Source organism: Cardiocondyla obscurior, linkage group LG22 (assembly GCF_019399895.1).
Source record: "Cardiocondyla obscurior isolate alpha-2009 linkage group LG22, Cobs3.1, whole genome shotgun sequence".
Taxonomy (NCBI): domain Eukaryota; kingdom Metazoa; phylum Arthropoda; class Insecta; order Hymenoptera; family Formicidae; genus Cardiocondyla; species Cardiocondyla obscurior.
Window position 1 is genome coordinate 285860 of NC_091885.1, and position 18678 is coordinate 304537.

General features: G+C 41.6%; 1 protein-coding gene across 1 annotated transcript; it reads right to left on the reverse strand.

Annotated features, from left to right (window-relative positions):
* Positions 1-16722: 16722 nt before the first annotated feature.
* Positions 16723-17865, reverse strand: LOC139111160 (52 kDa repressor of the inhibitor of the protein kinase-like). Its single transcript, XM_070671285.1, has one exon. The coding sequence runs from the start codon at positions 17863-17865 to the stop codon at positions 16723-16725; it is 1143 nt and encodes a 380-aa protein (XP_070527386.1).
* Between the last annotated feature and the right edge of the window lie 813 nt (positions 17866-18678).

The following is an 18678-nucleotide window of genomic DNA, read 5'->3' on the forward strand; positions in this document are numbered from 1 at the left end:
TTACATTTCCTACCATTAATCTTTCCTGCGAAACAAAAATCGCGTGAAGAATAGCCGATTCTTCTGGAAAATAACTCCTTCGGGGCCCCCTTTCCTTTAGCCGACCCCCGAAGAGGTCGACTATTCCGAGTTTTCCTTACGGGTAGGGCACTGATTCTGGAAGTGTCCTGGCTTCCCACAAAGCCAACACTCTCCTCGAGCCCCCCTTGTTTCCCAAAAACTTATTACCTTTATACTTTTAGGATTCACCGAACTTTCCCCTTTCCTTCGCTTTCCTTAACGTCCCCCTGGACTTTTCCGAACGAAAGGAATTAAAATTTCTAAAAGAACTCGCGCGCCCCTGAAAACCTAACGCTCTCCTATCGAAAGATTCTCCGAAAATCGTTTTAATCACTTTCGATCTCTCGATCGCCTTTTTAAGTGAAGCAATCCCTTCTAGTTGCAGCGTTCTCCTAACCCTGCCATCTAACAACGCAGAAATAAACTGTGCACAAGCGATCTTATCCCGTACTTCATAGGGACATTCAGGATAAGCTAACTGAGATAACCGCTCTAATTCCGTCCCAAAAGAAGCAAAATCCTCCCCTTCCTTCTGTCTCCGATTAGTAAAAAGAGAATAGTAATTTTGAGAAGACCGCGGTTCTCCGAAACACAACTCGAGCTTTGCTCTAAGCTCCGCGTAGCTCATGCCCTCGGAATCCTGTAAAGTACAGAGAACCGAACGCGCTCTGCCCCGAAGGCAAGAAACAAGGGCAACAGTTCTCGCCTCTTGTCCCCACTGCTTCGCCCGAGCGATCAAATCGAACTGAGAAAAGAACTCCCGCAACGGAACGGAACCGTCATAAGTGTCTAGTTTTAAATTTAACCCGGACACAGAACGCGCGTCACCCTCAACCGGAGGGACATCCGGAACGAAACTCGCGCCCCCCTCCGCCGGAAGAACACCGGAGACGTGCGAAAAATTATTGGAGGGACTTAGCTGCAGGATTCGGCTCTGCATCCTTGTGATTGCATCATCACGCAGACGAATCTCGGCCCGCAGACTCTCCTCCCTCTGCTCCTGCTCGACCCGCAGCTGACGCATCTCCTGACGGAGCGACTCAAACGCCGCCGCCTCCGACGAAGCAGGATCCTCCTGACGGGATCGCCTCCTCTTCGCCGTATGCGTAGCCATCCCGGACGAGCCCCCAAAATGTTACGCCGGGAACGTGTCGGCGAACGTCTCCGCGTTCGCGTCTCTCACACTCACACACTCACACTCGCGGCGCCTAAAAATGAACAAGAACAGTTTAATAAAAGAACATGCAAGCGATACAACGTCTGCACCGATTCGAGACACGGGCAGAACTGTCATCTTAACCATTAATAATAATCCTCCTTCCCCTGGCAACGGGGAACCGAAACCTCGGAGCGAGCCGGCAGCTTCATGCTGCTTCGTATACCGGGCGTAACAATATATATTAATCGCTGTGTGTGTGTGTGTGTCGACTATTTCAGTACATGTATCGCTCGGTGTACATACTTGTGGGTGATATATTTCGTAAAAACATTTAAAACATAAAATGTAAAATGTTTTTACGATATATATCACCCACAAGTATGTACACCGAGCGGTACATGTACTGAAATAGTCGACACACACACACACACAGCGATTAATATATATATTATTTTAATAAAATATAATATATTGTAATATAAAGTATTTTATTTTTCATAAATTAAAAGTATGATTAAACATATGTGTATATAATAATTATTTTTTATTAAATACTACAAATTAATTTATTTAAATAAAATATTTGTTGCGACATTTTAATTACATATATTTGTTCACGTGTACACGCGTGAACGCTTCACGTTCTGCGTGCGTGAAAGACTGCCGGGACGACCAGAAGTGACCGTACACTCGAGGATTAAAAAATTCGGTAAATTAAAGAGGCGATCGGTGAACGTAACACAAAATCAATAGTTTTATTCTCAACAAAATACAAAAGTTAATCGTGCACGCGCGGAGCACGTCCTCGGTCTCGGCACGGATACGAATTATACGTGTTTCGGGCGGAGATCTTGGATAACTCCCTTTTAATCGGGCTCAATCAACAAAAAACGCGACGGAAATCTTGAGATACAAGAGCGTGGAGTAGCACGCCCACCGAATCGGACGATCTTGCGCGCGGTACGAAGGTAAATCTAACGTAGGAGCCCCAGGAGTTCGCGATCGCGACCACGTTCGCTTACCGTGTCGAGATCGGCATATAACAAAGGCTCCTAGCGAAGATGAGCTGCACGCACAAAGAACAAAATTGAATTGCACTCGCGTCGGGGTGCAATGCGGGCCAGCAGGCCGTAATAGAATACTGAGTCCGCGGTAGCGGAGTACCAAAAGGAGCGTAACGCACTTAACACCCGCGTAACGTAGTGTCTAGTCGGCTACTAAATACTGCTGCCGATCTGACGAAACATCCGAAAAAAGGGGGGAATAATTCGTCGGCTAAGCTCGCGTAGAATCGAGAGCACATGCAGAAAGCACGTGCTCCCGATACACGGCAAGGACCCATGCGAGCGAAACGTGGTATTCGCGAACAATATTAAAAAAAAAAAAAAAATCCAAAAAAGCTGGTCTCGAACTCGAGACCTCCAGCTTTCTAGCCGCGCGCCTTCAACGCACGACCACGCCAACAGTTGAAAGTTAGATTTATCGTCTCGGTAGATTACACACGCGCAATATTTTAATAATTTTTTTCTCATAAACTAATGGGCATTGGCAGAACTTATTGTACCGCGTATATCAGAAAGGGATGCCAAACAACATATATTTTTTTTAACAAAATCCTGGGGGGCGCGGCTTGATATTCCCCTTGTAAGTCAATAGAACAATACATAAACACACTACGACAAATCTTTAAGTTGTTTGTAGCAAATTAACTTGAGCTTCGAGTCAATAAATGTTATTTTATGAATATGGAAATAAAGTTTGTTGGATATTTAATCACAGAAGAAAGTATAAAACCGACTAAAACCGGAATCAAATCAGTTGTAACAAAGCTCCCCTCGAAATGAACATCACTCCAACGATCATCGGTCGGACGCCGGGCCGAAAAACCACTCGGCGGAAACTTGGCGCGCGGGACGCCCCAACACATTTTTAATTTAATAAAGAAAGCGCTCGAACGGCCGGACGCCGTTCGTCAAGCTTCGCGCTAAATCTAAAGTGTGGACTTAGCCGAGCCACACCGAAGACCGCCGAAAGAACCGACGGCACTGAGGCTCCTCGTTGCCGAGAACCCCGGTGCCGCTAGCGGAAAACATCATTTGCTCCGCCGCACCGCGAACCCCCGGCATCACCCCTTTCGGGTGTAAAAAAGCGATGCCGGAGCTCTGGATCACCGTTCTCGATCCGTTTACCTAGTGCGAACATCCGAGCCTTCCGACTCTTTCTGCGAGTACACCAGCGGGATAGAGCAAACTCTGCCTCGGTCAGGTACTCCTGACGCTCGCTCCAGACTCTCTTCGGAGACCTTAGTTACAAACAACCGGCTCGTGGGGTGGAGCGCACTTCGCCTCTTTGAAAAATCTCGATCCCGCTCATCGTTACTCGAGGAAATCCGATAACTAACTTTCCTCTCTCACCGTCGTCAATTATCGGGGTGGAGTGTTCTCCGTCTCGGCCGAGCACTCTCGGCTAAGACGACACCTCGCAGGTGCTTTATTCTATACGCATCGTAATAATCCTCCGCGTATTACCATCGGATCGGCCGATACCGCGTCTACCGCCTAGCGTTATCCACGCCTTTCCACGTGGCCCGTTCCCGAAATCTCGCAACTACCTCTGCGAAGTATTGAAGCCGTCCTCACAACGCCCGCCGATCTACGTATCTGTTGTTACGTCTCCGCCTACCAAAATGCGCTTATCATTTATTGTATCACCGCGTCGTTGCGCCTGTCAGATTGTTACCGCGACCGCGCTAACCGACGCTTTTATAATTGTAAATCTTTATTTTCGGTGGACAGCGTCAATTCCATACGCGCGTCAGTTTGTTACTTTATTTGAATAAATTATATTTATTCTTTTGTTTAAAACCACGTCTGGGTGCTTTCTCGGATCTAGTTCAAACCGAATCCTGTAATCCCGACGAGCATACCGGTCATTTTTGCGACAAAAAGAGGGTCAGTTTAGAGATAGTTTACCTCCTAATTTTCACTTCCCTTTTAACACACCTAGGGCAATTGTTGTTTTCTATTGAAAGATACTTTTATACCAAAAATCATTTTAATCGCTTCACTGATCTCAAAGATATCGCAGTTTTCCCATTTTACCTCTCCATCTTTGGAGGGTCGTTTTACCCCCAAAATATGAGTTACCGCAGATAAAAAAAAATACGTATCTTTTAGTTTTTCATGTACTATAACATCCAAATTTCATAAAAATCGGAGAGTGACACTTCCGTAGATTTACTTGTAAGTAGATTGTTGATGCATCCATACCTGATGTCTGTTGCCAGATTTTATGACAAGTTTTATTATTATTTTAATACTGTAATTAAGGCTTGGATTACAACACATCCATGTTCTAATTACTACTACTACTACTACTGTTCTTTCACTTTTTTTCTGATCCATTTACTTCCTGGAACGTATTTTTTAGGAAGACAAATTATCCATACACATATAGTACAGTCGGTCATAAAATTATTTATATATTTGTACATTTTGACCTTTTTTTTAATATATTTTAACATATGTACAATGTTTGAATTTCAGATAAATTTCATTACTGTAGTTTTTAACAATAACACGATCAGTGGTCTTAAAATTAATTAGTCTTGTCTGTTCACGTGTCAGTCGCATGATCCGTCACTATCCATTGATGAACTGTCTTTTTCGTTGAAATGTCGGTTGTTGAGGTCAAAACGTCGAGTAGTTTATGTGTGTGGGAAGCCACGAAAATATACAGAGTTTTCAAAGACCCATGTAAATATCTCATAAACACTGTGTTAAATCGAAAAATGTTTTAGACAAAAGTTGTATGGTTTGAGGGGGAAATATTGTGATATTATTGATTCGACATTGAATAATTTTTGGAAGATCAAGCAAAAATCATTTTTAATTTCTTAAATTGTAAGAGCACGGGCAAGAGCAATGATGAAATAAAAGAATATATCTTTTTGTTTAACTGTGTTGCTTTTATTGAAGAAGCACCTTCGCCGATCTTATAGATATGCGCCGATTTACACTTTTTATCAAACTATTTTTTATTGTACTTTTTAAGCAGAAATATAATTTTTAACTTTTTGTTTCATATCCGGAAACCAATAATTCTTCAGTATATTGTCACAAGTTTTTTCTAATTCCAAATGTCCCATCTGATCGTGATATTTTTGCAACACGTGAGTTTAACACAAGAAACGTAAAATAGTAAATCTTTATTTGTTTTCGAAATGTGATTCTGTTACGCATTTCATAAACGGGGTCTTCCGATTTGAGTTCGTCCCTTATATGTCCCCTATATGTCTCTTAATTCGCGTAATTTTACATCTTGATTTTAGCTAAGGGTAAGGTTTAGTTTAAATGAGTTATATTCTATTGTTAGTATTTTGCTGGGTAATTTACTGAGTATAGCAACATGCCCCATTTTAATGCCAGGCCAATGTTCGGTAACATAATCATATTCGAGCATTCTTATTATCCATCTACTTATTTGCGGTAATATTTCTTTCTTCTTGAAATAATTACCGTCGCAGTGGTTCATTATCTCAGCAAGAAAAACAATACTTCGCACGCGATTAGTGTCACGTTATGCGTGAAGTTCACGGACGAGCGTCACGAGCGATAACAAAACGACTGCCGCAAGTGACAATCCGTCGGTATTTAATGAGATGTTGATTCTTCAGCGTCAGCAGATTGGATGACCGTAACTCGGTTACTCGGTCACTGTAATTTCAGCAGTTTCGGCAATAAGGTCTTGCAACTGTTCTTTTTTTTTCATTAATATTTTTTTTTTTTTATTATTTTAAGTGGGTTGCTGATGCAGCTTCACTTGATTTTCGTTGCGAGATCTTATGTTGATTTTTATGTGTGTTATAGATTTATAATACACTACTCATTTAGTAATCTGAGCTCGGATGCATCAGAGGTGCTATATGTCATATACTCTGACAAAGGAAGATCATGTAGCGTAATATTTATTAAAATAAAGAGTTAGTCGCTCATTTGAACTCACTCAGAGAACAACTTTAATTCTTTTTCTCTCCACCTCCTCATACGAATATAACAATGATATATATTGCTTAAATTTATTAATTGGAGTTTGGGTTAAAACATATGCAATCTGCTAATGCTGAAAACGTCACGTTTAAATATCCGTCTGGTCATCATTTGCGCGATTAATCTGAAGAGATAACTTACAAATAACGTGAGATCTGTCGCGTACCGCGTATTAAAATTCTTTGTGGAGACGAAAAGCTGTTTCGAACTAAGCAGTGATGTAATATAATTAATTAAATACATGGCACAGAAGCTCATGTGGACTGTATGTCGTAATAAAGTAACGAGTAGCGAGACACGGCTCAGGTAAAATCACAATGACACAATTATGATGAAAATGTGTGATTTATTAGGAGGCATAAAAACCCTCCCCCAGCGTGGAAGGAGAGAAAAGCCAAAGATCTGTACAAAATAGTCTTATGGTTACAGAAAGCGTTACCTCTCTCGTCGGTTGTTAAAAGTGTAACGGTGCACCCGGCGATGCACCGTTCCGGCCACAACACCGTCCGGCGGAGACCCGGGGCGCGGTGCGCCCCAAACTTTATATTTTCTAACCGCCAGAATAGAACGGCAACGCGTAGCCGTTCCGCGGCTAAGTCCATCCGCGGACTTAGTCGAGCTCTTCCGAGCGCAGCCGAACCGCGCCGTCAACGTCGAGGCCCGTCGTTTCCGAGCGCGCCGCTTCCCGGGGCCTAGGCGCCACGCGTCGGGAGACGTCACGAGCTCCACTGAGCCCCGGCAACCCTGCGCCGTCACTTTTTATGTATAAAAAGTCGATGCCAGGACTCAGCGGCACCGTCCTGATCCGTTCGCTCTCGAGCGAACAACCGATCCTAGAGCACAAACCACGGGGTGAAGCGATCTTCGTCTCGGCCAGGAACTCCTGGCGCTCACGATCCTCTCGTTCCGATCTAAGAAGTTCGCACGACTAGCTCGTGGGGTGGAGCGCACTCCGCCTCCTTCGAGGACTCTCGATCCTAAGTCTGCGTTACGAATAGACCGAAACACGAAAGATCCCGTCGCACCGTCGTGATCCTCGGGATGGAGTGCTCTCCGCCTCGGCCAAGGACTCTTGTCTAACGACACCGGTCAAGGTGCATCCTGATTCGTTGATTTACGTTTCATTCGCGATCATCCGAATAATTGATTGTATCGCGCGCGCCAAACGAACCGCGACCATCTCGATCATTGTAACGCGGACCACGCCCGCTGTTCCGCGCCCGCGTCCCGCGTACTGTCGGTCCTGCCGAAAAGAATCGTTCATAGATCTCCGATCCGCACCAAAAGCCACGCCCACCGATACGCGACACTCACCGTGCCTAACGTGGGGCATCCGCGACCATCCGCGAGTTATAATATAGCGCACGCGTTGTATCGATTACGATCTACGGACCCGACGTACCCGCCGCGTAATTATACGCTCGTCCAGGTCGCATTTTACATTTATATATATCTTCGTGTATTTCTATCGACGTCACTTGACCAAGCGCACGCCGTCGTTATATAATAAATTGGCTTATTTTGTTACTAAAAATCCGTCTCGGTGCATTCAAGACCTACTCACTCGAATCCTGCATCCCGACAAGCGTCCCGGGCTTGCTAGCCCAACATTCGAGATACGTGACACAAGCAGGTCGTTTCAAGAGCCTATGAAAGACTTCGGTAGACTAAGATGGTTGTTGCCACGTGTCGCTGTGGCAGCGAGATCAGATCGCTATCTTAGTTCATTGTCCGCACAGATCAAGAATTTCCAGATAAATATGAGAATACAATGCCAAACCGCTGCGACATGCTTCATGCCTCCTTCAGTGCTGTGCAGCGACTTCGCACTCACGCTTCACAAAACAGTTCTCGGATACGGAAAGGCAATCTTTTGTCAAGAACAGCTCGCACGTTATTATTCTTCCAGTCGTCTCTTAACCCCACCATCAAGCGATAACAGCGCCAAAATAAGGCAGTGCCGCAAGCGACAGTCCGGGAAGTTATGTCCGGGAAATATGAAATGTACAGTCACCGGCAATAATGGCCTGTCGCGCTGCGGCGACGGCGGCTCCCGTGCGTGAGGTGGGGTAGTGTGCGTGAGGCCTCACCGCGGATCGCGTACGTGAGGCATGGAACGCCGAAAGGAGCGAGAGGACAGGGGAAATTTTGGTGGGGGGCGTTCTCATGCTCTCTCTCGCTCGCGACCCGTGAGTGTGAGAGAGATAGAATGAGTGAACGCTAAGGAATTATTATAGGCGCACCTTCGCTCTCTCTCTTGCACGCGTTCGTGTTTATACGGTTAGACAAGGATAGAAGTATATCGCTAGAGTACGCTATTAAATCTAGCGTATACTTTCAGACATTTCGCGACTTTTAACAATTAAAATTAAATTCTCATGTTACTTAGATTTTAAATATATATTTTTACATTATGTATAAATTAATTTTGAGATAATTTTCGTTTTCTGTCTTGAGAAAGACAATTTTAAATGCCGTTTTCTGTCTTGAGAAAGACAATTTTATATGCCGTTTTCTGTCTTGAGAAAGACAATTTTATATGCCGTTTTCTGTCTTGAGAAAGACAATTTTATATGCCGTTTTCTGTCTTGAGAAAGACAATTTAATAAATGCGAATAAATATTCATCGTATGAAATATTTGTTGGCCCTGAAAAGGGCCATTTTGTGGGCGAAGCTCTGCGGAACATTGAATTAATAATCGGTCCAGTAACCGGACCGCTCGATCACTTGATTGAGTCGATTAGGTATCGAACTCATCAAGTTCGCGAGAAAATCTGGTCGAGCCCGAAGACCCTCCCAAACTTCCATCGCGTGATCGACTAACGCTGCCGTCGTCCTTTCCCTTCGTGGTTCCCAATGCTGAACCATTTGCGCCCAAACATTTTCTATGACATTCAAATCTGGCGAACGAGCTGGCCAGTCAAACAAGGAAATCTCCGGATGATTCCGAAACCATGCCTGCGTTTCATGTGATTTGTGCACAGCGGAATTATCTTGCACCAATCGGATAATTGGCATTTCCTCTGCAGGGTAGATTGCGCGTACTGAAGGAAGAAGTACTTCTTCCAGTATGCGAATATACTCTGTCGAGTTCATTCTCGTTGGAATGTGCACCAATTCTCCGATTGCAGTGCCAGATATCCACCTCCACATAGCACATGAAATTCTTCCACTTCGGTGAAGAGGCACAACATGGTTTGGATCCAACCGTTGATCCCTTGGACGCCACACGTGCGGTCTATGATCCGCGCACGATACGAAGACCTTTTCATCGGTCCATATCGTGGTTTCCCACTCCGCACGGCTCGTCACCAGATTTTGCAAAGCGAACGCGACGCGTTGGTCCCGATGATCCGGAGTCAGCGGGATTTTATGAGCTGGACGATAGCAATGATATCCGACTTCGTTTAAACGTCGCCGGGCAGTCCTATCTGATACCGCGACGTCCGCTCTGTTGATCGCCTCTTGGACGGTGCCAAAAGGACGATCCACCACAGCAGCGACGAGTGCCTCGTCCTCTTCTACTCTGGTGATACGAGGACGACGATTATGAGTGCGATGATCATGCAAAGCATGATCTCCGCCCTCATTGTATCGTCGTATCCATCGTCGAACAGCTTGGACAGAACACGGAATATCAGCAGCAATTTCTGCTACTGATTTTCCGGCCTGCCACTGTCCGATGATGCGACCACGTATCTCAGAGCACAAGATTGGAGCCATTATTCACAAGAAAATATTCAATGTATATATCCGCGCACTGCTACGACACCACGAAAAGTGAAGCTCGAAGAAGAATCAACATACTCTCGACAATAATATCGCTCGACAATGAAAAAAATCGCGACAGGAACGTAACATACAGTTAGACGGCTTTGCGCTATTTCAAATTATACGATTATTAATTCAATGTTCCGTAGCTTCGCCCACAATCGGCCCTTTTTAGGGCCAACAAATATTTCATACGATGAATATTCATTCGCATTTATTAAATTGTCTTTCTCAAGACAGAAAACGGCATATAAAATTGTCTTTCTCAAGACAGAAAACGGCATATAAAATTGTCTTTCTCAAGACAGAAAACGGCATTTAAAATTGTCTTTCTCAAGACAGAAAACGAAAATTATCTCAAAATTAATTTATACATAATGTAAAAATATATATTTAAAATCTAAGTAACATGAGAATTTAATTTTGATTGTTAAAAGTCGCGAAATGTCTGAAAGTATACGCTAGAATTAATAGCGTACTCTAGCGATATACTTCTATCCTTGTCTAACCGTATAAACACGAACGCGTGCAAGAGAGAGAGCGAAGGTGCGCCTATAATAATTCCTTAGCGTTCACTCATTCTATCTCTCTCACACTCACGGGTCGCGAGCGAGAGAGAGCATGAGAACGCCCCCCACCAAAATTTCCCCTGTCCTCTCGCTCCTTTCGGCGTTCCATGCCTCACGTACGCGATCCGCGGTGAGGCCTCACGCACACTACCCCACCTCACGCACGAGAGCCGCCGTCGCCGCAGCGCGACAGGCCATTATTGCCGGTGACTGTACACATTCCCTCAAATCGCCGAACAAGTGGTTATACCAAACGTTATGAGTAAGTGAAATAAATGACTAAGTTCTGTGTTAGTGCATAAATAAATCTATTTTTCAAAATATTTGTGGCCACTAAGCTAGCGTTAACTCAGACCCCGCGCCGCGACCACCACCGATCGCCCACGAAAATCGCGCGGTAACCGTCCATTGTTCAGAAAACGCGGGCCGACCAACCGCCCGCGGCGCGCACCGCCACAGACCGCTCGGGAGAGGGTTACTCCCACTCTCGAGCCCACGGGTATATAAGCCGGTCCGAACCCGAGAGAAGCACCTTTTCCTCGCTGGAGAGCACTCCAGCAACCGATCCTTCAGGACTCGGGCGTTCCCGAGCCAGTCCTCGATCGGGCTCACCCGGCCTTCAACACCGCTACTTCCAGGACTCGGGCGCTCCTAAGCCTGTCCTCGACCGGGCTCACCCGGCCTTTAAAGCCACGACCTCCTAGACTCGGGCGCTCCCGAGCTTTTCCTCTACCAGACTACCTCCGGCTCCGCATTTCGTGTACGGTTCCGCGCACGCCGCCCCGACGACTCGCGACCGCGTACCTCTGTCCGCGCGACACGGCCTAAACGGCCCACTTTGTACACCGCGTTACCGACTCGCGACCGCGTATTTCTGTCCGTGCGTCACGGCCTGGTCGGCCCAACCTGTCCTTAGTTTGTAAGACACTTAGAAAGACGACCCTCAGTGGTAATCTCGCTCTTTAATTTTTGTTCATTTAAATAATACTTTAGTTTATAATTTTGGTTACTCTTTTACTGCATATTATTTCAATTGCCTTTATATTGATTATAATCATAAATTACTTTATTTTGTATGTTATTCACGTCTCGGTTCTTTGACTCGTACCCCGGTTCCCGACGAGCTTTCCACCGACGAAATTACAGTGTTACATATTTAAAAGAATATTCTATTGTTATTCAATTCTCCGACCTTTTTCATCACGCACCTCGACGGTCCTATTAGAACTGATTCTACGCAGATACGTTTAACAATTTTAAGATTACAATTAAAATAATGTTCGCGCATAATCGATTTTACGTTCGGGCAGTCGAGAATAATCGGAAATTTTCCTCGATCGTCTGATACGCGAATTCTACGTTTGACTCGCGTCAGGTTTTCTGCTTTTCAGGTGCTTTACACATGAATTTTCCTGCAAAGACTCTGTTTCACCAATCGGTGTCGGATTTGTTTTTATAAGTTTGCGCAAGCGTTGCCTGGCGTGCTCGGCTGCGTTAGCCAATCAAGTTGGTTGTAAGTATACAACCACGTCAGTAAATTGGCTGAGATAGCGTTCATTTTGCGGCGATGGCGGTTAGCATACGTGAGCTAAAGTGAGTGTGAATGTCATCATTCACATACATAGCACGTACGTGTTTCGCAAAGCACTATGCCCTGGCGTAAGTCTTATATTTAATGACACATCATTTATTCGTTATTAATAGCATTGGTACTGTATTTTCGGGTGTACTTAAAAAAATGTCAATCTCCAAGACACAAACCTACGTGAGCACTTAAGGAACTGCAACCCAACGAGCGCCGAAACGCAACCCGGCAGACAGCCGTGTATGCCGCTATAGTACAACTGCGCCGGTGATAGGGCGAGCAGCCGCTAGGCGCCGTAGAGAAGAATGTAATACTCCGCAGTTAAAATAAGGACTGGAGTTTCGAAAGAGTCCTACCTCCGATTTGTTGCCACTCAGTGTACCTATGTATTTTGACGAGTTGATTACGAATCTCAAAGTCGAAATTGGCGGAAATTGATTTTTATAGTAGAAACCATGAAAAAACCATAAAACGATTTTTCATGTTTATTTTTTTAAATATTGAGAATTTCAAAAAATGTTTGAAACAAAAGTTGTAGATCTCGTAAAAATACATATTTTATATTTTATACATATTTTTCGTAAAGCAGATATTTAGTGAGAAAATTAAATATAAAGCAATAATAGCATTGTTTATATTTTCTAGTACATATAGTACTAGAAAATCTAGTACATCTAGTACTACAGTGACCGCTAGATGATTTAGTTGTTATTGGGTCACACTTCTGGATAGTAGAATTACTTTGAATAGCTTATACAGGGTGTTTGATTTAAAGTTTCTTTTTCGGTAACTGTAGATAGATATCGGGAATACAAATCGAAAAGTCAGATAACATTTAGTAAAATTCGTAACCGTTACCGAGTAAGAAATTACTGAATTTTGACGAATTGGCGCGGAGTACGTAATAAGTCAGGTGCGGCAGGTGAGAGCGGGTGGGCCTTAGGGAGAGAACGGGGGGTAAACGCCGCGTGACAATTGTGGAGTGGAGGTGGGAGGAATTAACGCGTGGTGTGATAAACAATTGTCGCGCGGCGTTTAACTCCCGTTCTTTTCCTAAGACCCACCCGCTCTCACCTGCCGCGCCCAACTCATTGGCCCACATTCTGAGCTCACTTTTAGAGACGCTTTTTTAAAAGCGATTATAAATGTGTGACCAACTTTAGAGGCGCGCTGCTAAAGTCACCCGTATTCTAAGCACACATTTAGAGGCGCCTTTAAGATAGAGGTACATTTATGTGTACCAGTTATTTATTTTTTCTTTAACGCGATCAAAAAACGCAAATATTCTTTAATTAATCAATATTTCTGTCAAACTTTCCGTTTATTATAAAGAGTGACGGCGAAAATTCTTGTTTTTTTTATTTTTTAAATGATGGGTCGATATTAATTCCTGTAAAAATGTGAAAAGTGATGAATTATGAGAAAATATCACTTTCACTTCTTTAAAACTTTGGAACCATGCGTATGCTCGTCTTAAAATTTTACTGGAATTAATATTTCATTATAGATTGATATTTATAGTTACTTTTTATTTCAAAATTATTTTAAACAATGTCTTAAAACGATGATACGATTCTGTAATTGGTTTAAAATCAAATAAAACTGTACTTAAAACAATCTTTAAAATAAGGACGGACTATGAATATTAACCATAAAATATTATTTGGCATGAAAAAAATTTTAAATGTTAAGTTTAAAAAAATAAGTCACGTTTGTCGTCACTCTTTCGAACAAGTTTATTTTATTTTGAAAATCTCGCGGATCACGATCACGATCTGCATTTACTTCCCGAACTTCGATCGCATAATTAATTTCGTGAATAATATCCACGGTTAACATGTTTAAGGTAATTAAAAAATTTATTTTTAGTCTTTATACGCTGTAACTGGTGCAGTAAGTTAGAATAAAACTAATTATATTTGAATTACTCCAACTTATTGCACTAGTGTGCATCAGTTCAGCAGTGCAGCGACTGAGAACAAACTTAAGATGATTGAAATTAATCTTACGACACTCACGATAGGTTGAAGGCATCTTTTATATATACGCGCATTGACAAAATTGAAATTTTTTTTAATTGTTTTAATACAATTAATTTTACTACATGGAGTTTCGTTTACTCTTAAAAATTTTGCGTATATCTTTTTATTCGATCAAGGAATAAGACCAAGAGAACTCGCGTTATTTCATTTATTTTCGTTTATGTTTCGGAGTGGATCGTCGTTCGATCTAGCTAGATCAGTCGATGTTTACGGTTTAGATATCCAGTTATACCCGGGTCCGCGATACTGTAATAATAAGACGTTGTTTTCGTCGTTCGCTGCTCGCTTTTCAGAGAAATGTATTTAGTCTCGTCTGAGTTACCTGTCTAAAAGATCGGCGTCAGGCTCACCTGTTCAGAGCGAACATATTTCGTTGCCATTACGGCCAAGTTCTTATAATCGTTAAAGACTTTAAAGTTATTTGGAATTCGGAGTTGCGGAGTCGCGATCGCGCTAACGGAGCTAGGCTCGCGAAGAAGAATATCCGTCGCATCGCGGCAAGATATCCGCCGGTTGGATAAAAAATTTCTTATCCTATCAAGATCTCCGTCGGTCAGTCTACATCGAATATCTCCGAGACGATCAATTATCCGCAACTCATTCCAAGCTACTTATGTTAACCAAAATTGTTTTTTTTTGTGTGTTTAAATATATACTTTAGTTTGAGCAATTAAAATAAACTTCATTCTATTTCGTTACCTGCCGCGTCGAAACTCATCGCTGAGTTTTTCCAGTGAGTAATCGCGTGCTTAGATTTGTCACACACACTTTTCTTAAATAAATTTAATTAATTAATGTCGCTACTAATTAGTTAAGTCGCGATACGGGTCCACCTATCAAATCGCATGGGTGCCGTCATATTGGATTTTTGCTAAATGTGTCGCTAAATGTGCTACAGACCACATTTAGCGGCCAGAGCCGTCTTTAGTTATGGGGTGGCCCCTAGCACATTTGGTTTTGGGGGCCCTTCACGAAAGTTACTGCACTTCTTATCTCATTTAATAGAACGGTTTGTTCATCATTGTAAAACTGTAAGAAATTTAAGTATTTTATGATATATAACTCCCTTTTAGCGTTACCCGGAGCTAACGACGTGGACGTAAAGAGTGTTTATCTAGCTCCTTTTTTTGTAATTTTTTTTATTTTATTTTTTTTTTAATTTTTTTATTTTATATTTTTTTTATTTTATAATTTTATATTTTTTTTAATTTTATAATTAAAATTTTTTTGCGTTTTTTAGTTTTTAAAGCCTATTTTTTAAGTTTTTGACCCTTTTAAAACCACATATTAGGTATAGAGTAAAAAAAAAAAAAAAAAATAGAATTAAGATAGATTTAAGGAAATGATGTAAAGCGAAGGGTTGTGTAAAGGAGATGTTATGTTATGTTTTGTTTATTTGAGTTTATAGGTAGAGTATTATGTAGATTTATATTGTATTTGTTTTGTATTTGTTTTGTATGGTGAGGAAACGAAAAGTCTTCGGTGTACCTCTTAAGGAGTAAATAAACATCATTATATATATAGGTATAAAGTAAAAACGGAGATACTTTAAAATAAGTAGAAGAACTATTTTGATATTAAAATCAGAAGAACGTTGAGAAATGAAGAACATTGAAAAAGAACACTGAAAAGGAATACTAAAAAAAAGACATATTTCTTAATGTGCGCGATTAAGCGAAAAGGCACACCTTTTTTTGCTTGTAAAGACGACTCAGCAACTGAGCTCGACGCGGTGCTTCGCTTTACGTCGACAAACACAACGAGAAAGAAAGTCTTAGTAATTGTCTCAATTCACACAAAAGATTCAACAGGAAATATATTTACAATAAAACAAAAAAAGAAAAATAATACAGAAATTACAATTTAAATATCTGTAATCGCGAGAGCAAGGTTGGAGACGAGCGGAAATCTTCATGAGCCTGGCCTTCCCATCGGAGATCTTTGTGAGCGGAAGGTTTTCCGCTCGATCGTCGGAGATCTTGTACGCGGGCGTCGGAGATCTTGCACGCGAGCCGGAGAATTACGCGATCGCGAACCTTGCTCTGCAACTTCTCGTGCAACAAATCGAAGAAAAAAGAAGAGAACAACTTGAAAAGAATGATCGCGGAGGATCTAATGATCGCGGCCGAGCGCGAATGTTGTACGACGGTGATAACGTGAGCACAGCGGACTTACAAGTGAAGCGTTTCGCGCGAAAACAGGTCGCGTTTCGGCAGAAATGAGCCCTTGATCGTCGGAACAGTGAGGATGAAAAACAAAACAGGTGGCGAGATAACCGGTGAAAACCGGATTAATCCAACGTTAACGTAGTTCACCTGTCGAGGTAAACAATGAGCGGTATGCGGCGACCGACTAAATAAGACATGGAACGAAAAACACGGACGTATCGTGAGCGACGATGGAATTCTAGTCGACTTAATAACAAACTTTCAGACGATTAAACACTTAATATTAAAAAGACAAATTTAAAACAAAAAAATAAACAGTCTACTTTAAAAGTGGTTTTTTTCTTGATTTTTGATGTGCAAAATCATTAATTATTTCCTCAAAGTCAATTTCTTTGAGAATATCACTTTTGATACTCATCAATGACAAGCTATTTAATCTGTCTTGAAGCATAGTACTTCTTAGTTCGTTTTTAATTTTGTTTAATTTAGAAAATGAACGTTTACCACTGCAGTTCGATATCATCAGTGACAAGAAAATTCTTAACGCTATTGCCACATTAGGAAAAGTATCTTCAATCTTGTCTGTTCGCAAGAGATGATATAATTCTGAAATATTTATATTATCATCTTTATTGAGTCGAACATTTTGTAAATACTGTGTTAAATGAAGACATTCTACTTCTAGTTCTTCTGCGTTAACATCGTCGTGGTACATTTCACCAAACTCTTTACAACTATTTTTTAACTCGACTAACTTAATAGTTTTTAAGCAAGAAAGAAATCCAAAAAGTTGATTAAATTTTATGCACGAATCTGATCGTTGCTTTAGGTGGGTAATCAAAGTATCAATCATTGGAAGAAATGTTTCTGTTTTAAATTTTTCTTTACCAGTCATTTGAACAGTTTCCGCCGATCCGTCATAAAATGCAATACGCGAGCTTCTTGTTCTTATTCTTTGCGAGAGATCCTTGTAGTCAACGTCTGGAAAATTTTTTTTAGCAGAGGATTTGTACTGATCAAAATTATTTCTGACATTACCAATAAAATTAGCAAGGAAAGTAAACAATTTTCCCATTTTTTTGGTCAAACTGAGGGCTTCGTTTCTGGTTTCTCCTGGCTGATCGGTATCATTCGCAATTGATATCAAAGTTTTCAAAATTTGCTTGTAACTACGATGCAAAGCACTTACAGCGTCAGCGCGTGCGGACCATCTAGTTTCTGAAAGACACTTTATAACTTTATTCAAACTCAAACATTCTGTCAGTATATTCCACCGATAAGTAGAACTCGAAAAAAAATTATACAAATTTTGTACTAATTGAAAGAAGCTCGTTACTTCTAGAACACAACCAGCAGTATGAACGCCCACCAAGTTCAGAGAATGTGCCGCACATGGTACGAAAATAGCAAATTTGCATTTCTCCTTGATTCTTGCTTGTAAACCCGAGTACTTTCCAGCCATATTTGAAGCATTATTGTAGCTTTGTCCGCAACAATCCTTTATTGGAATATCGTAATTGTTTAAAAATTTTAAAACTGTCTCCGCCAAATATTCAGATTAATGCTCCTTTATAGGTAAAAATTGTAAAAATCTTTCAACAGAGATTCCATCTTTTAGGTAGCGAACAATAAAAGTTAACTGATCCACATGAGAAAGGTCGGGTAGAATCTATGCTAATTGAAAAATATTTTGCTGCTTTTAGCTCCTTTATAATTTTCATTAAAACTTGTTTTTCCATAAGACTAACAAATTCATTGCAAGTGTTACGTCTCCGACTCCGTGTCTCTTTTTTTCGACACATATTAAAATTTTAGTTAAGGGGAAGGTAGACCGTAGTCCATTGTAACATAAAAAAAAAGAACTTTAGAGCCTTTCAGAAGACAATTCATAAAACATTAACATATTCCGGTACAAGTTGTTGCGTGAAAGCATAAAAAACATGCAACAAATTGTAAACGGGCGCCAACGAAAGTCAGACAAAGAATTTGTCTAGACATAATACAAAAAATCAAAACCTAAGGGGCTCATAAATATTTCAACTTTGATAATCTGTCCGTCACAGGAAAAGAAAAAAATAACTTTTTCTTAAAATTGTAATTGCGCATAGATCCTGAGCTTTAGAAAAACCAAGGGCGCAAGAGGCCCGTAATTACCGGAGTATGTGGTGCAGACAAAGGCAATAAAGTCAGGTAACCATACGTCATATAGAAGGTAGAAGTTTCCCCACCATCCCTCGATGGAAATGATAGTAAAATTCTGGAAGGCTCGGAAGGG

Coding starts and splice junctions, on each gene's coding strand:
- LOC139111160 (XM_070671285.1), bottom strand. CDS start 17,865: ATGGCTGGAAAGTACTCGGGTTTACAAGCAAGAATCAAGGAGAAATGC.